The sequence below is a fragment of the Brienomyrus brachyistius genome, chromosome 8, assembly GCF_023856365.1.
Source record: "Brienomyrus brachyistius isolate T26 chromosome 8, BBRACH_0.4, whole genome shotgun sequence".
Lineage (NCBI taxonomy): Eukaryota > Metazoa > Chordata > Actinopteri > Osteoglossiformes > Mormyridae > Brienomyrus > Brienomyrus brachyistius.
In genome coordinates this window covers 18076063-18100952 of record NC_064540.1, presented here as the reverse complement: position 1 = coordinate 18100952, position 24890 = coordinate 18076063, and the positions used below count along the sequence as shown (strand labels likewise).

At 41.2% G+C, this 24890-nt stretch overlaps 2 protein-coding genes across 13 annotated transcripts in view; both read right to left on the bottom strand.

Annotated features, from left to right (window-relative positions):
• LOC125747760 (Fc receptor-like protein 5) overlaps positions 1–6955 on the bottom strand; it is a 36494-nt gene extending 29539 nt beyond the window's left edge. For 3 of the 12 annotated variants that reach the window (XR_007399373.1, XM_049023239.1, XM_049023244.1), the window contains exons 1-5: positions 6767–6953; positions 5531–5566; positions 3329–3604; positions 2268–2543; positions 1408–1480 (exon numbers count right to left, since the gene is read on the bottom strand). Coding sequence is in view for 11 of the 12 variants with exons in the window: in XM_049023239.1 (XP_048879196.1) it covers positions 1408–1480; positions 2268–2543; positions 3329–3604; positions 5531–5566; positions 6767–6785 (680 nt within the window). In the remaining variant the exon portion in view is untranslated. Of the gene's footprint in view, positions 1–334; positions 408–1407; positions 1481–2267; positions 2544–3328; positions 3605–5530; positions 5567–6766 lie in introns of all 12 variants that reach the window. The other 9 variants (XM_049023240.1, XM_049023234.1, XM_049023243.1 and 6 more) reach the window with 9 other exon arrangements.
• Positions 6956–8065: 1110 nt separating this feature from the next.
• Positions 8066–24730, bottom strand: LOC125747765 (myosin-binding protein H-like). Its single transcript, XM_049023249.1, has 12 exons — positions 24425–24730; positions 23136–23270; positions 22324–22491; positions 18887–18975; positions 18424–18619; positions 17767–17906; positions 16803–16962; positions 16287–16423; positions 11094–11280; positions 9781–9825; positions 8816–8858; positions 8066–8303 (listed from the first exon to the last, which is right to left on the bottom strand). The coding sequence occupies exons 1-10, from the start codon at positions 24690–24692 to the stop codon at positions 9809–9811; spliced, it is 1497 nt and encodes a 498-aa protein (XP_048879206.1). The 5' UTR covers positions 24693–24730; the 3' UTR covers positions 8066–8303; positions 8816–8858; positions 9781–9808.
• Positions 24731–24890: the final 160 nt, after the last annotated feature.

Sequence of the window (24890 nt, the reverse complement as noted above, 5' to 3'; positions counted from 1 at the left end):
AGCCTGTGCAAGTGGCAAACAAGTTTTCCAGAACACAGGATAAAAAAAGACTGAGAAATATTGCCTTAGAGGACACTAATACACCATAACTACATGTGAAATACCTGTAATGATTCATAAAAATGTCCTACCTGAAACAGAAACTGAAATGTCATCACTCATTTTTGATAACACTGTTCTCCTTCTATACTGCCCTCTGCAGGTGTACTGTCCAGTGTCTGACTGAGTAACAGAGAGGATTCTGTATTTGTCTCCAGCCTCATATTTGGAAACTTCCTGCTGATCTTTGTACCATTTATACTCCCACTCAGCAGAGCCACCCTGAAGGTCACACCTCAGAGTCACACTCTCAGTGATGAAGATCTCCGTCCATCCAGTCTCCAAAGTCAGAACTGCTTTTGGAAGGGCTGGAGATGAAACAAGACAGAATTAAAGGCTAAAGATATATTGATAAAAGGAGATTACATAAATCCATCCATCCATCCATCCATCCATCCATCCATCCATCCATCCAAGGGGGGGGGGGCACACAAATAATTTGAAAAGAATAGAAAAATATGACTTTGCTAAAACCAGGGCTGGACAGTAGCCTGTATCGAATTTCTAAGCAATACAAATATTTTTTCAAAACGAGATACATGATGACACAGTGCTATTTATATCAATATACGTTAATTAGGTCTATATTAAAGATGTTAAATAGAAACCAACAGGATTTCTGCCTGTTTCATTTAATTTTAAAATATTTACTATAAAAACTTGGTAATTTGTAACATCAGAAGGCTAATACCTTTAAATGAGGGTATTTTCAGTTACTAAGTGCATGTTTAATAATTGCAAGGTTTGTGATTTCAAAGCCATTTGCCAGATTTACTTTTGATGTCCATAAACATTCACCTTCTGTTTTAAGAGCAATGTCATTATCCGAGGATAACAAAGTGTTGGCGGACATAGCGGAGTGAAGCCTTGTTTGAGTCGTGTTCTGCGTGTAACCGAACTACATTATCTTTATATTAATAAACACTGGCAAGTCTTGTCATCATTGCAAACGCATACAAGAGAAACAACATCATAGCCTGTGCAAGTGGCAAACAAGTTTTCCAGAACACAGGATAAAAAAAGACTGAGAAATATTGCCTTAGAGGACACTAATACACCATAACTACATGTGAAATACCTGTAATGATTCATAAAAATGTCCTACCTGAAACAGAAACTGAAATGTCATCACTCATTTTTGATAACACTGTTCTCCTTCTATACTGCCCTCTGCAGGTGTACTGTCCAGTGTCTGACTGAGTAACAGAGGGAATTCTGTATTTGTCTCCAGCCTCATATTTGGGAACTTCCTGCTGATCTTTGTACCATTTATACTCCCACTCAGCAGAGCCACCCTGAAGGTCACACCTCAGAGTCACACTCTCAGTGATGAAGATCTCCGTCCATCCAGTCTCCAAAGTCAGAACTGCTTTTGGAAGGGCTGGAGATGATACAAGACAGAATTAAAGGCTAAAGATATATTGATAAAAGGAGATTACATAAATCCATCCATCCATCCATCCATCCATCCAAGGGGGGGGGGGGGGGGGCACACAAATAATTTGAAAAGCATAGAAAAATATGACTTTGCTAAAACCAGGGCTAGACAGTAGCCTGTATCGAATTTCTAAGCAATACAAATATTTTTTCAAAACGAGATACATGATGATACAGTGCTATTTATATCAATATACATTAATTAGGTCTATATTAAAGATGTTAAATAGAAACCAACAGGATTTCTGCCTGTTTCATTTAATTTTAAAATATTTACTATAAAAACTTGGTAATTTGTAACATCAGAAGGCTAATACCTTTAAATGAGGGTATTTTCAGTTACTAAGTGCATGTTTAATAATTGCAAGGTTTGTGATTTCAAAGCCATTTGCCAGATTTACTTTTGATGTCCATAAACATTCACCTTCTGTTTTAAGAGCAATGTCATTATCCGAGGATAACAAAGTGTTGGCGGACATAGCGGAGTGAAGCCTTGTTTGAGTCGTGTTCTGCGTGTAACCGAACTACATTATCTTTATATTAATAAACACTGGCAAGTCTTGTCATCATTGCAAACGCATACAAGAGAAACAACATCATACCCTGTGCAAGTGGCAAACAAGTTTTCCAGAACACAGGATAAAAAAAGACTGAGAAATATTGCCTTAGAGGACACTAATACATCATAACTACATGTGAAATACCTGTAATGATTCATAAAAATGTCCTACCTGAAACAGTAACTGAAATGTCATCACTCATTTTTGATAACACTGTTCTCCTTCTATACTGCCCTCTGCAGGTGTACTGTCCAGTGTCTGACTGAGTAACAGAGGGAATTCTGTATTTGTCTCCAGCCTCATATTTGGGAACTTCCTGCTGATCTTTGTACCATTTATACTCCCACTCAGCAGAGCCACCCTGAAGGTCACACCTCAGAGTCACACTCTCAGTGATGAAGATCTCCGTCCATCCAGTCTCCAAAGTCAGAACTGCTTTTGGAAGGGCTGGAGATGATACAAGACAGAATTAAAGGCTAAAGATATATTGATAAAAGGAGATTACATAAATCCATCCATCCATCCATCCATCCATCCAAGGGGGGGGGGGGGGGCACACAAATAATTTGAAAAGCATAGAAAAATATGACTTTGCTAAAACCAGGGCTAGACAGTAGCCTGTATCGAATTTCTAAGCAATACAAATATTTTTTCAAAACGAGATACATGATGACACAGTGCTATTTATATCAATATACATTAATTAGGTCTATATTAAAGATGTTAAATAGAAACCAACAGGATTTCTGCCTGTTTCATTTAATTTTAAAATATTTACTATAAAAACTTGGTAATTTGTAACATCAGAAGGCTAATACCTTTAAATGAGGGTATTTTCAGTTACTAAGTGCATGTTTAATAATTGCAAGGTTTGTGATTTCAAAGCCATTTGCCAGATTTACTTTTGATGTCCATAAACATTCACCTTCTGTTTTAAGAGCAATGTCATTATCTGAGGGAAACTAAGTGTTGGCGGACATAGTGGAGTGAAGCCTTGTTTGAGTCGTGTTCTGCGTGTAACCGAACTACATTATCTTTATATTAATAAACACTGGCAAGTCTTGTCATCATTGCAAACACATACAAGAGAAACAACATCATAGCCTGTGCAAGTGGCAAACAAATTTTCCAGAACACAAGATAAAAAAAGGCTGAGAAACATTGCCTTAGAGGACACTAATACACCATAACTATATGTGAAATACCTGTAATGATTCATAAAAATGTCCTACCTGAAACAGTAACTGAAGTGCCATCACTCATTTCTGACAACACAGTTCTTTTTAGATGCTGCCCTCTGCAGGTGTACTGTCCAGTGTCTGACTGAGTAACAGAGGGGATTCTGTATTTGTCTCCAGTCTTGTATTTGCTAATTTCCTGCTGATCTTTGTACCATTTATACTCCCATTCAGCAGAGCCACCCTGAAGGTCACACCTCAGAGTTACACTCTCACTGGGGAAGATCTCTGTCCATCTAGATTCCACAGTCAGTACTGCTTTTGGATGGGCTGGAGATTGCAGAAGACAGAACATTGAGGACATGAAGATAAAAGGGGATAATAAGAGAATTTTACAATGTGTGATATTAACAAACATAATAACTGTTGGCAGGCAAACAGATTCTAATTCTGCACTAATTCAGAAGAGTTTCATAGATTCAGAAAGATTCCTGAAACTTATCAAGAATTCGTTACTCGTGTCAAGATATGCAGTATGTTTGTCTTTCCGTACTGTGCTTTACAGGAGTGCCTTTCTGTTAATGACTGAATAGCAGAAGAATTTTTATCTCTCCAGACCTGTGCTTGGTAACGTTCCAACTATCTCTGTGCCGTCTATATTTCACTTTTCAGAGCCGTCCCGAATTTCACACTTCAGAGTCACACTTTTGGTGAGGAATAAACTCTGCCTTTGTAGGTACTGGATGTACATAATGATATTTTCAATATAATATATAAGCAAACTGGAAGGAGAATTCACTATAAGAAACAATCTTGAATCAAAGAGTGTTTACTGCTGATTAGTGAGGCTTCTATCCATCTAGTTTCTATATCCACTTGTTCTATTCAGGGTGGTGGGGGGTCTGGAGCCCGAGGCTATGAGCGCAAGGGAGGGGACAACACAGGATGGAGCGTCAATCCATTGCAGGGCAGCAGGGCACTCTCACTCACCACTGACTCACACACCATCACTCATACACCATTTACTTACACACCATTCACTTACACACCATTCACTCACACACCATTCACTTACAAATGCTTAATGGTTAGAGAAGCGCCTTTGTAATTTAAAGATTGCTGGCTTTACCAGCAAGGCACCTCTAAGGTACCTTGAGCAAGGTACTGCTCCCTGAGTGCTGAATTAGCTGCCCCTTGCTATGTCACATATGGGTTAAATGCAGAGGACACATTTTGTAGTCAACAATGACCACCGATCACCAAATCTGAAATATTCACACAGTTCAGTAATTTGTACAGTACTGCACAGTACTGTAATTTGAAAAGCGTTTGAAATTGCTGTACTGTAATGCGGTGAAGAAGGAGCATTAGACCCAACAGCTCACCCCGGGAAGGTGTTGCGCTCAGTCCCTTGGGATTTCCTCTAATTAGTTTTTGTCTCATGCTGGTACATGATTGCTTAAGCCCAGTGGTGTTACATTACATTATAAACGATTACTCGATGAATCATCTGATTAATCAGTAGATTACTCGATTACTCATATTATTGATAGTGACAGCCTTAATTTGAACTTAATTAGAGCCTTAACTGAAGCTCCTGACCCGCATCTGCATGATTTCATACACAGTGCTGCTAACATCTGATTGATTGATGATATTTTTGCTTCAATGAGCAGTTGAACAGGTGAACCTAGTATAGTGACCAGTGAATGTAGATTTTCTTAGCTTTTAACTTCTCGCAAGTACATTTCATGCTACTTTAAATTAAAGTTTGATTATTTTATGCGATGTTTTCTGTTTGTTTTTTTCTTTTACAGTTCATTTAGGGTTTATTTTAAGGTAAGCAGGACATTGCCAATACATATAGCAACTTCACTGTTACAGGGACTATTAAGTTGATGGTGACCCTCACCATAAGGTTCACAGTAGAACCATGAATCGTGATACCATGAACAGTTTGACAGTACAGTAGCTCAGAGTAGAATGTACTGTCCACAGTTTAACTGCAAACTGGTAAACTTCACAGGCAGAAAGTTTACAGTTCGACTGTAGATTTCACAGTAGAACCATGAAAAGTCCTAATTCACTGTCAAATTTCATGGTTGAACTATGAAATAATTATGGGTCAAACTGTGAAAGTACATAGTAAAACTGTCAAGCAAGTTTACAGTTTTACTATGATATTTCACAGTACATATCTTCCTTGGGTAAATTACAGGAACTACATATTACAGTGTAAAGTCAATAGACTCTTACCCGTCTCTCGAGCAGAGGTGACCAATGCAATGAAAACTGTAGGATAAGAATATGTGTTAAAATAGCACATAGAAAATAGCACATAGAGGAAATCATTCAATACAACACGGAACACATGGAAAGTACTCAGTTTTTAAGAATGCTTAAATATTTTACATGCAGTGTTATTTTTTAGTATTCTCCATTCAGGGGGTGGTTACGGTTTTTTTCATTTGCCTTGCAAACAGTGTTAAAAAATTCTATTAATGAACAGAAAATTCCCTTAATTCCCAAAAATGTTTAAACGTATTTATGAAAATAATTAAGCAGCATTGTCTACAACTGGAAAAATTAAACTAAATGGATTATGTACTCTCAAACTGATAATCTGCTTGTCGGATTAACTCTGAATTTAATTTTTAAAGGGGAGTTTCTCGCATCTTAGACTAACAGGAAGGATGATGCCCAGTGAGGGGGAGTGAATCCACATTACACAGGTGAAACTCTGCTCCACATAGTTTTGGTACATTTATGCACTTTTACTATGCAGTGCTGTGTAATTAAATTGAATTTAATACTTTAATACTTCCTATTCACTGCACTGTGTTGTGAGCAATGGTGTAGCAGAGAGTTTGGTGCTGAAGGGGACAACATTACCCCCTCCCTGGTTCCCATGGCCCTAGTTGTGGGACCATTACACTAAAATTTCTCACAAAGTAATAAACATTAGAGGGCTGAAAGCCTAATCTCATGCAAGTAATCACCTACTGCAACATGGAAGGTCTACTTCTTGTACAGTACTAAGGTCTCTTTCACAAAAGTAGCATCCTGTTAGCCACAAAAACAAGAGTGATTACTGATGAGTAATCACTGTCACTGAGTAAGAATGGGCAGGAAGTGCGGACCATTTTGACTGTCTTAGATTTAAATAGTAATTTAGCAGTTTTCAGGGTCAGCGATGTTAGAAAAAAATACAGGCCTCTTGTATATCAGTATCTTAACAGAAATCAAAATTTACACATTGGTGCACCACTAACAATGCGATTGTAAACTGGACTTTCATGAACTTTAAACAATACGTGTCTTGAAGTGCACCCACAGTTTTAAACATTTAAAAATGTTTCAGGAAATGTCCCAGATCAGTTGAGAAAAATTGTAATATAACCCTCAAATATAAAATATAACAATGTATATAGCAGAGAATATAACGAGAATACCATTTTGTTTTGAAGACAATAAGAAAATAATGGTACTCACATATAACCGTCAGAATCATTTTTACGACGCATCATCTGTCACTTCGTCATGCGTGGTTTCTGCTTGAGCCTGCCTCTTAGTTTTAGAGAATTTGTGGTTACCTGCCATTTTTGTAGCTGAGCATTTCCTAGAAACGGCTCGGAAGTATAAAAAAGCTGCATCTTCATGCCATTGGTCGAGCATTAAGTTTTCATTGTGGTTTACCTTGCATTTCAGTGCTTCCTCTCTCGCACAATGGACAGATATGCCTGTCAAAATGAGGTGGGTTTCAGCCTAGCATTCTTTCCGCTGAAACAAGTGGCTCGGCCCTCTCTACTACAACCTCCAGGGAATGCGGCTCAAACTATGTGGAGGACAAGATAGAATAGCTTAGAATAACTGTCCCTTCTCCAGACACCTAATATATTACTTTTCCATCTGTCACTCATAGTTGCTTAATCACTAAATGAACATAGTTAGCTTGTAGCTTACCTAGGAAGACACACACAATGGTATGTGGTCAGTGAAGGGAATTCAGAACAAAGGCTTCAAAAAACTATGTACTATTGTTTCTGTTTTGACTACCGAGTACTGGTGAATTACACTCCATCTGAGGTACTTGAAGTCATGTTGTTTTTTAGCATTTCTTCCCCCTACAGAAGTGAGCAGGAATCGGCAATCGCGTGCAAAGCATACTTCATGTTAAGTCTAAATTCAAAGTGATCACTTCACTGACCAGAACACGGAAACTATGATTGCATACATCTACCACAGACATACTGGTGTAACAAGCAATTACTCTGTAAATTCACTATTAATTCAGAGCACAGGGCAGTGCACACAAGCATTACAGATGCATTTTATTACTAAAACAGAAAGGAAGTCCTAAGAGGAAGAACTGGGATGATGAAATGCAACATCTCAGTAAAATGTAGTTTATGTAGTAAATATCCTTAGGTGGAATTTTTAAATGTCTGTAGCTGCTTCTTATATCATCAGGAATGGCTTTCTCAGTTATATTAATAATGTGATTCTATTTCATAAAAATTTTACTGTTTTTGATTTCAGCTAATGAATGTCAGAAATAGTTGCCAGTTTAAGTATTAGGGCATTATATGGTTAGCATACAGACATGCTGTAAGAAAGTGGGAAGGCGCAGATACGTGTTAATTATGTCTGTGGGGTGCCGCTTAATGCTACGCCAGTAAAAATGCTAATGCCCTTCAGACGTATCACATTAAACAACGAAGTCTGTACAGTCATGTACTTTAATGTTTACAAGCTAAGTAGCAAAAATAAGCAGCAAAACCATCACACACGTTTCACGTGATTCTGTTATTTATTGAGTACAGGCATGTTCAACTGATAGAATATAGGACACTTACAGGAAAAGTAACACACAGATGGTTACGTTTTTTTTTTTTTTTTTTTTTACAAAAATATGTTTTGCTTTGTGTGCAGACAGGTACTGGGGTTCATATCCACATGGCCTTCAGAGATCAGATCTTGATGGTTGCCATGGATGGGAAGAATGTCATCGTCCACCCTGAGGGTTTTCCTAAGGAGCAGAAGTGAGGGGTCAAGAATGCCAGTTCAGGTGCCATTTTTAAAAAACTGAAGGTCAAGTTGGCCCCTCCCTGCTACACTTGCTGTTGTACTAGTGGAAAATTGCTGCAGTGTGTCACCAGCTGCCTGGCAGAAAATGTCACTTTTCACGCCCCCTCACAGTGATTCGTTAAGTCATGGTGGGAAGTCGTCATGTGACTGACTTGCCTGAGAGTCACAGAGATTCCGTGCAAAGTGGGGCGCAGATGTGCCCTGCACCAGCACAGACACACTACTGACAGGCTTTTTCTCACGTTCTTCGCATAGCAACTGTTGCTATTTCAGTCAACTGTTGCTATTTCAGTCAACTTCCTTTCATTTATTAGGCAAAACCAGATTCAACCAACTAGAAGACAGTAGGTCTGATTCTGTGCTGGGTTTGTGGGTTTTGCATTTGCATTTATGGTCTTTGTTTTTCTCAGGCAACAAAGATCTGAACTCTGGATATTAATTCAGATTTCTCACCCGTCTCTGTTGGTTCTCGAATCCTGCTGGTCCTGGTTTAACACTGCAAGACATGTTGAGAGGTGAACCGGGTGATCCCACAAACGACAGGTATAATTGTAATACAGTGGTTTCCCTTTATCTGTCAATAAAACACTTAATTTTTAAGATAAAGATAAACTGGTCCAAGTGTTTTCACACAAAAAACAAAGAAACTGCATGGAAGTTGAAATCTGCCTTCTATCATAACAGAGTTATGAGGTCAGCACCTGGAGGGGAACAGCACACACTTCATCTCAGGATTTGTGACAGATAAAATATGCTAATGAGCATCCTGGAAATAAACCTCCAGGCCCAAGCCTGCTCTTACGGAGCCCCCACTGCTGAGTCAGGGAAATGTGATGACGTTGCCAAACTGACCGGCTCACATCGGGGATAATTTATGGCCCCCCTCCCTGGCATTTGCAAACTGTGCATGAGAGAGGCTGCATTTCCTCAATTTAGTGTCCTACCATGTAAGGTCATGTCACAGGGCAGACAGATGGTCCACCTCAGGGTTCTCAAATTTTGGTACCCAAAGGGCCAGAATGCAACACAGTTTGCAGATTTCCTTGCTTAAACTCCACTAAACCAGGTAATTAGCCGATTAAGATGTGTCTGAACAAGGAAATTTGTCTTGGATTCTGGTCCCCCCCACCACAGAAACATATTTTCACAGCCCCATCTATCCATTGCTTGACACATGCTACAGCACTGCACATATAATGATGTACATATGCAGCTGTCACAGGAAACCACCATTTTGAACATCAGTAATAAGTGTTACATGTCATATGCTGTAATATAAGTGGAACTTCTTGATGATTGGCAATGACTTCAAGGCCCTTGCTACAGAAAAAGCTGATATCACAACGCATTTTTAATCACATTTGATGAATTTTAGAACTGCTTTGTGTCGACCCATGAGATGTGGAGCTGCTGCTGACCTGTGTGTAGATGAATGCCACCTCGATTTTATGGAGCAACAACCTCTGTTGAAGAAAAATAGATTTGATTAATGAAGACATGGAATAGATACTAGGAATTAAGGTATATTACTCAGGTTATCAACTATACACAAACAACAGATCAAAATGAATTAAGAAGTAAAAGCACCAATAACACTACATTTATTTTCATTTAAACAACAATTTACATGGCAGTATATTTATAACCATTTTCTCTTGACCTTCTCTTGAAATGACAGTACATGATAATTAACTGATTCAAAGACGCATGTATCACATATTTATTATTAGACTTGGAACAATAAGACTGGGGCATCTCAGAAAGTCTGTGAAATATTTTGCTGTATTAGCATGGTGGCTAAATGGCTAGCACTGTAGCTGTATACCTCCAGAACTGAGGGTTCAAAGCCTGACCTGAGGGTGTGGGGAAACTCATTAATAATCATGAAAGAAGCTACCTGATTGGCCAGTGAATGCCTTTTTTCAGAATGCCTGAGAAGCCATGCTAATTGCTAACTACCAAACACACAAGTCAGACTACTATTAGCCTATGATAAGCAAGACAGATTGTACTGTGATTGGGTTCAAATGCTTAAAATTCACAGTCATTAATTAGATGAGCCTCTTACACCAGATGGATTCCTTTTTGAATAATGGCGTCTCCACGTTTTTATTCATGAATAAAGTTGGACTTTTTAGAAAAAGAGTGGAAATGCACCGAATTTAATATAGATAATGACTTAAAGAAATTCAGTACTTCTAAGACTTGAAAAAATGTCAATAGTTGTTTATGAAAGGTTGCATAAAGGTATCAAGACTGATCTGCTTTGATTCTTTAAGGAGTGTTGGGCGTGACAACAGGTTTATGTCGATGGGAGCACGTCCACCAGCCAATCAGGTAGAACATGTCGATGAGAGCACGTTCACTGGCCAATCAGTTAGCGTATCTCTCATGAATATAAATGACTTTTCCCAAATCACCCCGGAAAGTGAAAATTTATGCCCTGGGATGTGTGAGTGTGACACTTTCCTTTTTCCCATATTTCAGAGGGTTTTCTCCTACAGTCCAAAAACACAAGTGTGTGAATTGCAGTTAATGTATGAGTGTGTGCCTACTGGCGTCCTGTCCCAGGTACCCCCAGTCTTGTGCCCTATGTCACTTAAGACATAACCGTGGCCTTGCATTAGATAAGCATTATGGCTGATGGGTGGCAGAATCCATGTATCCTTCGTGGTTCCAGTCAAATATTGCACACCTCCTTCATGGGGGCGGAGCAGAACCACAGACTTACGTTTCATCTCCAGCTTGCAGGCCACAGACGCCTCTCCCAGAGGGTTGATGGCCCTGCAGGTGTAGACGCCGGTATCAAAATTGCCGGGCTTGCGGATCTCCAGGGAGCATACGCCTTGGTGGTTCAACTGCCTGAACTTGGGATCCTCGCCAATGATGATCTTGTTCTTCATCCACTCAATCTTAGGCTGCAAGGAAGCATGAGATGAGAAGCTGAGACTGGCGTGTGAAGTTTATCGCTCCTCCGGATGAGACAAAGGAAAGTTCCTCTTTGCGATGTGCTGAACCCTGAGCTGGTCTGACAGTCTGGAGTCTGCTTTACCACAAAAGGTCACCAACAACAACAAAACCTTGCTCACTAAATGCATTTCGAGTGCGGTAGGTATCTGCAGAATCCTAAGCTATGTCTTCCTGTGAAAGCTGTGCGTATCTAGCCACACTTTCCTTGGGTTCATGTAACAGACAAATTGGGTGGTGAGGCATGGCTGTCCTCCGACGGACACCCAGCCTGGAATTTCACACATTCAAGCCGCTCGCGACTTGCTGCACCCCTCCCCCCAACTTTCTTATATTGTCTACCGAGACACTATCACTGCGGAGGGAAAGTCAATCCGTTCCATCGCCCCGGCTGGAGGCATGACAGCCGCTCCACTAACCTACACATTCTTCGCACTGTTAGTGCCAGTGACACAGCTAACGAGACCCTTCCTGCTTCCTCTTGTGCAAACATTTTGACAGTAACCCGTATACATCAGCAAGGTTTTCATTTACAGCGACGAATGTCTCCCCAAAATTTTGAGAGTCACGGTTCATGTAGGGTTGTGATGAACTGGCATCCGGTCCAAGGCACAGAATACTTACCATGATGTTATAAAGATGGCTTGTAGAAAATGGATGGATATTCTCTTATTTGTCAGAGAATTATATCCATAGTAATGTACAATTTTATTTTTGAGAAGGCAAGGTGAGAAAGTGCTTCTAAGGAACCAAATCCTGAAATGACTCTGCTGGCATTGGGATTTGAACCAGGGTCCATGGCATCCAAACCCAGCAAGCCATACAGCATTACCAGTGGAAGCACATGTCCTTCTTCCATTAGTGTTAGTTGTCCACCAACCACTTACAAGTCTATTAACAAGAAAGCCAGCCTTCTCCATGTCTCCAGCTGCTTTGTAGATGCACACAGAATGAAAACGGGATGAGGTGCTTCTGTGGGGGATGCACTCCCAATCTATCTCAGTTACTTCAGCTATAACACTCTGATCACAGCACTATGCTTCCGTACCTTCAAAAGCCACACAGCGAACAGACTCAAGCAAATGCCATAAATGGAATTTTGGGAATCCTGCAGCAAATTTACGCAGAGTAGTTTAAACAGAACAGTCTGTATTGTATATTTATTATAACTGAATGAACTGAAACCTGCCATCAAGGCGTGGTGCTGACTGGGTCTCCCTGGTGGACTGCAAAGGTACTACCAGCGCTAAACATGCTTCATCATCCCTTCAGGACACATTTCTGTGTCACGTTCATCCTCATGCACATTATTCTGACTAATTGCACAGAACTTATGCAACTGAACTGGCAGCAGAAAGCTTGATTTGAGTTGTTAGATTTATTTGCCCATGAGGGCCCAGTCTTGGATAGGCTCGCACTGCCTTTCAGTTATTTGATTACTGTCTAAATCATCACATAAATCAGTCACTGCTGGAATTAACTGAAAACTAATACATTCTGCTGCTCGTCAGGGTTTCGACTTTGCTGCCCCCGTGTTGCACTCCATGGCTTTCCAGCACTGCCTGGATGACGTGCTAAGCCTAAATAATTTAACGCTTAGAAAATGACCGGCCTTTATATTCCTTTCCGTTTAATTCCACATCCACCCATGGACTCAGGCACCAGCTATGACTACTTCAATAAGACCCTTGGGTACCAGTAAACCCCCACCCCCAACCAACTTGTGAGTAAATGCGCCAAGATAAAGAGCTGATCTTACAGTGAAAACCAAGCCATGGAACTAAGAAACCCGAGGGTGGTCAGGTTTCAGACGTGTTTAAGCCGAAGCCGTCACAGATGTCGTAGGTAGCAGGACAGAGGTGGTCACTCATATTCCATTCCAAAGGCATCGCATTTCAGCATGTGGGGCCCGTGACCTCAGCCCAAGAATATTCAATTCAAATAATAAAAAAAAATGGTTCAAAGGCCAATATAAAGTATATTAAGGATCTGCAAACAGCTCATGGTCTCAAGTGGTTAGAACCAGTGGCGTAATGGAAATCATTAAGCCCGCCCACACCCCCCCACGATTATGATGTCATCGCCATTTGGAGCTGCAGGATTGACTTACGGAATTTTTAAAGAGTGTAAAAAACCTGCAATGTCATTCCTTTTTGAAGTGAATGTACATTTTTTGGGCCATTCTGAATTTTAAGTGGTTTTATGGCTTCATCTGCGCATCATTTGCTGGTGTCAATGATGTCAATCTGCAGTCAGATGCAAATACAGGGTTTCTTTCCCTATTTGCAAATACACAACTGCAACTATTCAGTGTAGAGCAAGGGTCACCAACCTTTTTGAAACTGAGAGCTACTTTGTGGGTACTGAACCATATGAAGGGCTGAAGTTTGAAAAGCTCTCCTAAATTTATCTAAAAACTTCATGTATAATGAACATGATTTAAATGCTTTTTTTTATATTGTCATTTTCAAATCTATATGAATGCAAATATGATTAAAGAGGAATAGCAACAGGATAAAATTAAATTTTAGAGGCTGCTCACAGGTGAGTTGTGCTATTATTAACAGGTCCGTGGGCGACTCATGTGGTTCTTGAGGGCATCCTGGTGCCCATGGGCATGATGTTGGTGACCCTTGGTGTAGAGTTTCTTTATTACAAACATCCATCCATCCATCCATCTTGTAAAAGTGCTTGTCCTATTCAGGGTTGCAGGGGTCCAGAACCTAACCTGGAGGCTATGAGTATGAGGCAGAGAACAACCCAGGATGGGGGGCCAACCCAACACAGGGCACAATCACACAACAGTCACTCACACATGCACACCTATGGGCAATTTGGCAACTCCAGTTATCCTCAGCGTGTTTCTGGACTGTGGGGGGAAACCGGAGTACCCGGAGGAAACCCCACAATGACATGAGGAGAACATGCAAACTCCACACACATGGAGCCATGGTGGAAACTTGAAGCCAGGTCCTAGGTAAATACCAGGAACAAGTGCAGCTCACCAGAAGTCAGTTAGAATACAGAACCTACTGGTTAGCAGCTCTCCAGAAGTGGAGGATCGAGAGCCCTGGGTTAAATAGAACAGTTAGCCTACGGCATAAAAGCCTCACACTGCACTATATCACCAATAGACGCTCCCCTCAGATTATAAGATTGATATAAAATCCTTACACTGCACTATATCACCAATAGACCATCCCCTCAGATTATAAAATTGATATAAAATCCTTGCACTGCACTATATCACCAACAGACCATCCCCTCAGATTAGAAGACTGCTCTCAAAACAGGAGGAAACAAAAAATCTGAAACCTATTTGGCAAATGGCACTGAGAACAGAAGCCTGACAACCATTCAAACTGCATTTAACAACCGAAAACACCCACATTTTAAGGTACTATCCTTCATATAAAAGAAATATTGGGAAATATTTTGTATCCTCTAAACTGTCTATATATATATATATAAATAAATATTTTTGTTAATGAAATGAAACGTATAACATTGTCTCATCCTATACCTCTTTTGAAAATATATCGATATACTGTACCAAGTCAGTACACTACCCAGCATGGTGACTTTTCACTGTGATAACTCATGAAAAGGGTTATTTTAAGCAACGATAACACTCCCCGTTTAGCCTTTACTGTGCTCAGTGTACATATTTTCTATTAATCATTTCCGCCTTTCTATATTTACATCTTATCTTCATGAACGTGATGCACGGCAATTTTGCCAGGTTGCAAGAGCTTAGATCATCTTTTACCGTACTCAGCATAAACAGACGGCTTTAAATTTTTTTGACCAATCAGGATTTTGGAACGCAGCTCCTTTCTAGAATTTCGCTTTGCAGCAAACCGAGAACATGTTGACAATTCCCAAGTTAACATTATATGTAAATCTGAGCAGAATAAATTAAGTTTGGTAGCTAACTCAACTCCATGTCAGAGCTTGCGCTGGGTGTGCCTGCCCCCCATTGGTTAGAACAGCGAACGCAAAATAATTTGGGTCAATTAATAAAAGAAAACTGCTCAAAGGGGCCTTACGTGAGCTTAGTGGAGATGATAATCCTGTGTCTGTGTCCCCCTCCCCATTATCACAAAGCCTGAGGTTGACTCTGCCCCTTACCCACTTCACCATGGGGTTTGGGGGCACAATGGAGGCCCAGCAAACAGCAGCAGCATGTTTGCTAACTACTTGGTTGCTTTGATCGCAATTCAGCAGCTCGGTTACACAGTATCGTAACACCAGACTGGGACTTCATAGATGGAAAGGAATGCAGTACTGCTGCCAGGTTAATGTGGCAGCAAACAGGCATGCTGCATCCATGAATACCTACTAAAATACTAAGCAAAACACTTAACTGGTGCTTAAGCAGGGCTTAGCAAATTTATTCCCAAAATATATATACAGAAATGTCTGGACACTCCTATTAAAATCATTTGTTTTTCAACAAGATAAATACCATAAGGGTACCTGGTACTATGTATGTATCTGTAACAGACAACCTGGCCCCCGCAGTCCCCTGACCGAATCCCTATAGAGCTGGTATGGGATGAATTTGATCAAAGAGTAAGAGCAAGATAGCCAACTTGTGACCAGAATTCGTGGAAACTCCTTCAGAACTGCTGGAGAAGCATTGTAGGCTGCTTCTAGAAGCTGCCATCGAAACAAAAGGCAGCCATTTTGAAGTCTAAAAATCGAGTACATTTTGATATGTTGACCACTTTCTTGGTCGTTGCAGTGTTTGATATTTATTATGCCTCGAGATCTTTCACTACAAAGGTGAATAACATAATTAAAATATAGACACGCATATACAGCAGGTATGTCCAGATTTTTCACTGGTACTGTACAAATGCACTTCAAGTTATGTTTGGATGTTACGGGTAATTTTTTGGTAAAAGGGAGCAGCTTTTTCCCCTCCACAGTTGGGCAATCTTGAGTGGTTTACCTTGGGAAATCCCCGAACGGAGCAAAGCAGCTTGACAGAGAATCCGACGGTGGCGCTTCTGTCAGACAGCGCTGTTGTGAAACGAGGAGCCTCACTGAAAACGTGCTCTTTAAACTCAGGAGGTTTGTGGACTATACCTGTGAAAAAAAAAGCACACAGGTCGGGGCTGAGACAAGAGGCAAACATGATCATTTGAGCCAGCCAGCGTTCAGTTGACAAAAACTGAAAACGCGTCATTTGAGTATTCTAAGGCTAGAAATATTCTAGAAGTCAAAAGGCGAAGGAATGCTTTTTTTGCTTGTGACCTATTGCAGCTATTATATTTGCTTTATATCTGAATGCATTATGTTAAGACAAGTTACACTCTGGGCAAGACCAAACCCTCCATTCTATTTGCTTGGAAAATTAAACCACAGTATATGTTTTGTTTTTTCTCAACGGTGAACTACATTTAGCGTGACTGAGCTTTCCGGGTCGTTCTGAGAAGCGGCTAGTGGTGGGGTGGCTGCTGCTCACCAGTTTTCTGAATATTGGCCAGATTCTTTGTCACAGCAGCTGAATCACTTCTACCACACTTGTTCTCTGAAAAAACCCTGAAAAAGTACGAGTTGCCCATGATAAGGTCGGAGATGGTGGCATTCGTCCTGTGGTAGTGCTCCAGGACGGTGAACCATTCCTAGAACAGGAAGGAAGCAGCTTAAATAAGTACCTCAAGCAATAATGCATAGTCAAATTGGAGATATTATTAACTTTCTGAATTCCAAAACAACATGCTAAGATTTGTGCATTTATATATATATATATATATATATATATATATATATATATATATATATATATAATAGAAGAACAGCATTCAAACAGTCTAAAAGACATTATTGTGGGTGTTTCTCAGTATCAAGAACACAAACATCGTACTTGTGGTCTTGGCAAGATTCGCCTCGCAAGAACAAACTTGGACCCAATGAATCTTGGGATTGGTCTTGTTCGTTGGGGATGTATCCGATGTATCCTTGATATTTGGAGCGAGGCAAGAATGATATCTGGGGATTTTTACCATCCTCTGTTCTTAGTATTGGGACTTGTCTTCAGTAATGGAATGTGTCAGAAGATGACGTTAAATGGGTACGTGAGAACACAAGTACGGTCAAGTACGCATATTGAGAAACACCCCACGACTCCATAAGACTTAACGAACTCTGACACAGTGACATCCCTCCTCCCCACACTGTCACAGTTGCAGTACAGCAGTTGTTATCAACTGGCTTAGCCTAAGGACCTACCTTCATTCACTTTTAAAAAACGAAAAAGCTCAACATTAGAAAAAAAGACACACAGTCCGCGATGCAATAAAACTGACCCCACAGGCCTCTAGTTGAGAATCAGTGCACTTAAAATACTTCACAAATCTCGTCGTTGAGATGACTGGAATGCTGAATGTTTATGGGAGCAAATAGTGTAAAAATCTATTCACACCTACCCCAGTCTTTTTGTCAGCCTTCTGAATTGTGTAGCCAGTGATTGTTGTATTTCCACTGTCCTTTGGTGGGGTCCATTCCAGGGCAGCATTGAAACCCCAGGTATCCACTAACTTGATGCTGCTTGGTGGACCAGGCAGCTCTGAATAACACCAATAAGAAACACCCACTGACATACCAACTATTTCCAGTATCCTGAAATGAAATGATGTTGTCAGGATCCATCCCTACCTAACCAGCAGCTGTCGCTGATCACTCCTTCCCCAGTGTTTGGGTCCTTCGTGTCTATGACCCTCACCTGTGTCTTGTTATTAAAAACCCTATTGTTTGGTTGATTGTAATTGGTCCACACCTGTCCCTTTTCTTACCCTCATTATCTGTGTATATATATGCGCCTGCCCTTGCTTTTGTTTCTTAGTTGGGCATTGTGTGTCTGTAACTGTTATTGTCATGTATTTGCTGCCTTTTGCTATGGTTGTTCTTGCGGTGCTCCCTGCTTTACGTTTGCCATTTACCTACTTTGTTTTTGACTTCTCTGGTATGTTTCTTATGGTCATTCTGAGTTTTAATGAAGTCCTGTTTTGCGAGCTACGACATAAATCGTCCGTCCTTCATCATGCCCATCCCTAACAAATACGTAATATTCACCCTTTGCTTACCAATAATTTGAAGAATGACGATGGCCTTGTCTTCAAAGCTATCAACCTTCACACACATCTCATAGTTGCCAGAGTCATCTCTCTCAGCCTTGCGGATGAACAAGATGCTGTCCCTTTCGGTGCTACGTACATTGACCTTCTTTGGATCCAAGGGCTTGCCATCCTTGGTCCAGGTCACCTGAGGTTTGGGTTTGCCCTTCAGATAAAACGAAGAACTGTCACAGCAGGAAATGCATTTCCGTTACGTTTTTTTCTCTTTATGAACTCAAAGTGCAGTCGCCAGATCTGTATCGGAACCACTGAACCTCAAGATTCAAGGTGTTTTATTAACCCTGTGTCACAAGAATATCGTAATTCTTACTCCCTCAGTCGAACCCAGCACAGAACAACCGTATAGCGTAAAAACTGACTTGTTATTTGAGTATTACCCTAATTTGACACTCTAGTACTGGAGGGCACTTACTTGAAATGGGATTACGAGGTTGATCTTCTCCCCAACACTTTGGACAAACCTTGTCCTCAGGAACCGGGGCAGGTGGATTTTAGGGCGATCTGTGAAGCACAAGAGGTATATTTTTGCACATGCATAAAAATAGAAGCCAGTTTGTAGTTACAAACGTATAATTTCTGAAATCATTGGCTGTGATGGGAAAGGTGGTTTTCCTTTACGCCGTTTGACTATTTGAAGTAGATTTGAATGATATGGGTCATTTTCAGGGGCGGCATGGTGGTGCAGTGGTTAGCACTGTTGCCTCACACCTCTGGGACCCGGGTTCGAGTCTCTGCCTGGGTCACATGTGTGTGGAGTTTGCATGTTCTCCCCATGTCGTCGTGGGGTTTCCTCCGGGTACTCCGGTTTCCCCCCACAGTCCAAAAACATGCTGAGGCTAATTGGAGTCGCTAAATTGCCCATAGGTGTGAATGTGTGAGTGAATGGTGTGTGAGTGTGCCCTGCGATGGGCTGGCCCCCCATCCTGGGTTGTTCCCTGCCTCGTGCCCATTGCTTCTGGGATAGGCTCCGGACCCCCCGCGACCCAATAGGATAAGTGGTTTGGAAAATGGATGGATGGATGGGTCATTTTCATCCATAGCAAAATGAAATGATTGCTTTTTGGCATAATGTCTGATTTAAGCCAGCATACAAAAGACGTCATGGGACCCTAGACAGGATGTCAGTCAGTATTTCTTGATTGTGTAAAAGAATCTCAAGATATTTAACAGTGTTTAACACATATGCAACTGATTTTTCAGACTTTGTTCTATTCCTACTAAAAACTGTACAATTAACATATTTGAATATATTTCACAGCAGCATAGCCTATAGAAATGTCTGGATTGACTGCTCGTGCTAAGAGTGGCACATTGACTGAGCCCTCGCCCGGTGGCTCTCAATATATCCACCAGCAGTTGCTTCTGGAAACATGGCAAAGGGCTAATACTGCAGCTAAGATACAAGGCTTCACACATCTCAACAACAACAGTTTCTCTCGTTTTGCACTGCATTTTATGTATATTGCTGCTGTATGTATCAACATTTCTCCCTGGGATCATTCGTAATTTATCTTAACTGACAATTCCGAAGTATCACCGGCCAAAGTACTATGTGGGTATAATGTGTAATGTGACAATTTCATTTGCTAAATCGTACCCCATGTGATCCAGGATTCAGAACCCAATTACCAGAGAAACGAACATTAAAAGCAGCACTTTGTAGCATCATGCATTAAGCTACTCTTCAATCGCTCATGCAGTTTGAGTTCACAGACGTTTATTGTGTCTAGGAGTTTTGCGTCTTCCATCTAATGTAGTTTAATTACTTCTAGCTGACATGTTCAGGATAACCTTTCCTAGTGTTTTTCTCTCTGCGTTGAGAGCGCTGTGAAATTTTCGTACTTATACATTCGTTTAGCAGGCATTTTTATGCAAAGTGACGTGTAAGGAGCAAGGAGAAATTGGAGTTAAGGACCTCGCTCAAGGGCCCTATGGAGGAATCACTCTGCCAATAAGAGCCAGACACACTATCCCTGCCTATTCTTCCCATTGTTTCAGTATTTCCATCAATGAGGTCCTGTTTAGTACAACTAGCAGTAATATCCCATGATTTATTCCTATCAGCCTCATGCTTCTCTCGCTCGGCAATTAAACACAACATTTTAAATATACTCTGGAGAGTGTCCTGACTTGACACTTTCTGTCGACTTAAAATATGACCCTGAGACCTTCTGAGGAGAACTTCACACTTGTGTAGGAGCATTACAGGGATTACTCAACACGCGAGACGCGCGGCTTCCCGCCGACCTGGCCAGCCTCCAGCATAACTCCACACGCATTTGTCACCATCGCTCTTTTGGGGAGTGAGCAGGGCGACGCCAATGCAGGCGGTGCCCTGTCACAGGGGGCCCAGCACAGCGCACAGTCCATCCTACCTAATCCCCGTTAATAGGATACTTTTCAGGGTGCTTTCTTAGCATTTGCAAAAACGCCTGGGTAGTTCTTCCAGAGGAAACAGCTTAAAGTAAAATATGTTTAGCTTTTGCGGGCAAGTGTAAACATGGGGATATTGGCACAGGGCCAAGCAGGACTAAACAGTTCTCAGGTGTTATTCCTGGGGGGGCTCAGCTAGACAGGCAGCAGAAATGCTCGGTTAAAGACGGCAACACAGAGCCACATGGCCATTGGTTCAGATCCCATGAGAGACTTTACTGCTGTTCTTTAAAAACTGGTGTCACTGGTAACATTACTCTTGATACTATGCTACTTCACTGGAAGCTTAGTCCATTACGTCTAGCTGACTCCTCTACAGTCGGTTCTTTATAATTTACCTCACATGTACATCACTTTGGACAAACGGGTCCTACCAAATAAAAAAAAATATATATAAACAGATCCAGCTGTGGAAATTACCATAAAACGTTTCTTGTGTTGGAAAATAAAAAGATAACTTAGTTAGTTATACATGAAAAAACAAAGGTCATTAAAACCATTTTTCCTGAAATATGTGCATGCAGTATATTTCTTGGGACAGCCCCCGGGCTCACCGTTGCGCAGAAACAGAAAACTCTCCATCACATGCGAGACAGTCTATCATATATCTTAGATCGGAGTTCTTAATTTTGTTAAATCACCACATTCAAGGCTGTCTGAATCTTATTTCATACCTTTCCTTCTTATTAATAACACCCATTGCATGAACCACAAACCCACCACTGAATTTTAGTTGCAAAATAATTGATTTGCACACACATGCACTGTATTTACAGACGACACTTCTGAGTAAGGTGGGTAACTCTCTAAAGTTAACAGGCCTGCAAATAAATGCTAAGAAGCGCATCTGCCAGGAAGTGTCAAAGAGATTCATCTCCTCACAGCTGGCGGCCTCATTCAAATAAGCAGTATGAGCCAAAGGCCATTCACCACAGCCTCCGAGTGCTAGCTTACAGAAAACAAGGTCTGCTGAGCCAGACTAAAGCCCTATTTACTGCTAGCACCAAAAAAGGGCTCATCGCTTCATGGATAACCGCCAGAGCACTTCCTTTTAAATGTATTCCTTTTAAATAAATTCATTATTCAAATTCCATCCATCCATTTTCCAGATCCACTTGTCCTATGTAGCGTCATGGGTATCCTGAGCCCATTTGGTAAGTTACAGGTGCAAGGCAGGAAATACTCCAGGATGGGGTATTTATTAGGGCAATTATTCATATCCATATTATTATTATTTTTATTATTATTGTTATTATATATGCTATTGCATCAGCAGATACAGTAGGTCTGTTTTGAATAATTGCGCCATGCTGACATGGTTCTGGACAGCTGGTTCCAGAGAAGATGCAAGCAGCTCCTGCCCAACAACTTTCAGTCATACCAGGAGCTTCACGGCACCCCTCCCAAAGCACTTACCCACCACCTCATGCACTTTTACAGGATCGGCCAGCGCAGCAGGTGGGCTGCGACCCCCCGGGTTCACCGCGACGACGCGGAAGTGCAGGATGTCCCCAGTGGCGAGGTTCTTCGCAGTGTAGCGACAGGAGGCAATGAGCTCCGTGTTGGAGACCACCCAGTCGGTAGCTGCAGGACAGACGGGGGCGAACGTCAAACCGAAAAGTGGCAAATGCAGACTTAGCCTTAGGCTAAACCTCAGCAAAGCCAAATAGCACATTAATTACTCAATACGTATTTGATGGAAAATTCTGTTTAATATTTAAAAAATGCAAGTACACTCACACACACAGGACAAACAGGAACAAATGCGTACACTTTACTGCACTCTCCATTAACATCGTAACTTAGTATATACGACCATGGTGGTTACAGCAAACACAAGGTTTTAAAAAAAACATTCATGTAGTAATAATTAATGCCTCATTTGCTTCTCGTGTTACTTTTCACAGTTATTTTGCTACGGCGGACACGTGCGACCTGTGTATATAGGAAACAAATACCGGAGGAATGACCTAACGAGGGCAAAAATCTGAATATTTCTGACACAGACACTTTGGAGTCATAGAGATCTATATTCCTGAGTAGCTGATAAAACATACAAAGGACATACATAAGACTTAGGATTTACAGAATGCACCCACGGCATCTCTGTCCTAAAATACAATGCTGTGTGTAACATTTAGTGTTTGGTGCCTCAGTCTGAGCCATACACTTCATGGCAATGTCGGTTATTACGCATGTTCGCAGTAAACAGGTCGCAGTGAACGTACTTTGGTCTTTGCAGTACTCCACAGTGTATCCATCTAGGCCATCTTCCCCGATAGTCTCTGGTGGCCTCCACTTGAGCGTAACGGACACGTCGGTGACATCTTCTACAGTCAAGTTAAGTGGTTCACTTGTTGGAACTAGACATCAAACAAAAATAAACAGATTTTAATGACAACAACAACAATAGATCACAGTTTCTATATATATATATATATATATATATATATATATACACACACACACACACACACACATATTTAATACATTTCACACACACACACACACACACACACACACACACACAGAAGACAATATATATATATATATCTGGACATTGGTCCCATTTCAGATCTTCTCAGCTCCAATATCTAACCAGCGCTATGGTTCCCAAAAGCTCGTTAGCAACTTATGTAGTTGGAACCGCTCAATTGAATGGTTCAGACTATCCCCCAGTTTCATTATGGTCTACATCCAGCTTAGCACCGTCTGTAATATGCTTACAAATGGGAAACGAAAACTTTTTAAAAAACCACCGGGAAAAAAAACCTTTTTTTAAAAAAAAAACATCTTTTTCTCCCCCTCAAAATGCCGATACCCATGAGTGCGAAAGTCCTTCGCAAAAGCAGCAGTAGCGGCGATGGATTGTGCGTAAATGTCACGCCAAATCATACTGTACGTACGTCTTCGTGATATTTGAGAACAGAAACGACTAAAACCGGTGAGTAGCGTCTGTCATCTATATTATTTTCTATATATAGATATATACATACATTATACAGGGATTGACGGAACTATTACGAAAGTACGCTTTCGCTGTGTAAAGGTTGAAACGCAAAAGCGCACTTATTTTATGCGTGTCTCCGCTGTTACGACAATAAGTTAATGCGCATTTTATCTTTAAACTGTGAATTTATAGTTGCGTACCTGTTATGTGAGTCCCTGAATATATACCTTATATATCACCGTTGGGCAGAAAAAGAAAGCTCTTTTAGTGTTGTAATTAACCTTGTTAAAATAAAATGGAGAAATAAACCCAAAGTGACTTGAATATTTACATGTTTGATAATGTCCCAATAAAACTTCTTTCTGAGCATCTGTCTCAGTGGCAGGCTTCTTACTGATAAATATTTTAATTGACAGGCACAGGTATTGGCATATAATTTCTGCTGTTTGGGGAGTGAAGTTTAGAAAGATAAAAAATGGCAAATGAATAATTGCTGTGGTTGTTAATTATTTTGCCCTGTATAGCAGCATCATTGATAAAACGCGATGATTTCATAGAGCGCTTTACCTGCTGGCGGAGGGGGCGTGGGCGCTTTCGCCTCAGCCGCTGGGGGAGCAGGCTCAGGCGGTGCCGCTTCGGCGGGGGGGGCTTCCGCAGGCGCCGGGGCCGGGGCGGCTTCGGCCGGAGCTGGTTCAGCCGGAGCAGCCTCGGCCGGGGCCGGCGCTGGGGCCGGCTCCGGGGCGGGGGCGGGTTCCGGAGCGGGCTCGGGGGCGGGAGCAGGCTTAGCAGCCGGGGCTTTCTTTCCCTTCTTTATTGGAGCAGGTTTGGCCGGCATGATCCTCGTTTATCCCAGGGAGTCTTTGGTGATGTGGAATAAATATCTTCGACTAGGGAAATGAACTTTATATAGCAACAGGGAAGGCGCTGGGTATGCGGGCTCCGCCTCTTTTATGTCTTACTGTATATGTCGGAGCCCAATATCAATGATATTAATCATCTTTTCTATTAATCTGACGACGTTTTTGTGTTTTGT

What these genes read in the sequence shown, in the direction of transcription:
- LOC125747765 (XM_049023249.1), bottom strand. Translation starts at nt 24,692, where the DNA reads ATGCCGGCCAAACCTGCTCCAATAAAGAAGGGAAAGAAAGCCCCGGCT. An exon ending in GGAGTACTGCAAAGACCAAA is followed by an intron (nt 22,492 to 23,135) that starts GTACGTTCACTG and finishes TCTGTCCTGCAG; the next exon opens with CTACCGACTGGGTGGTCTCC. An exon ending in CGTCATTCTTCAAATTATTG is followed by an intron (nt 17,907 to 18,423) that starts GTAAGCAAAGGG and finishes GGTGTTATTCAG; the next exon opens with AGCTGCCTGGTCCACCAAGC.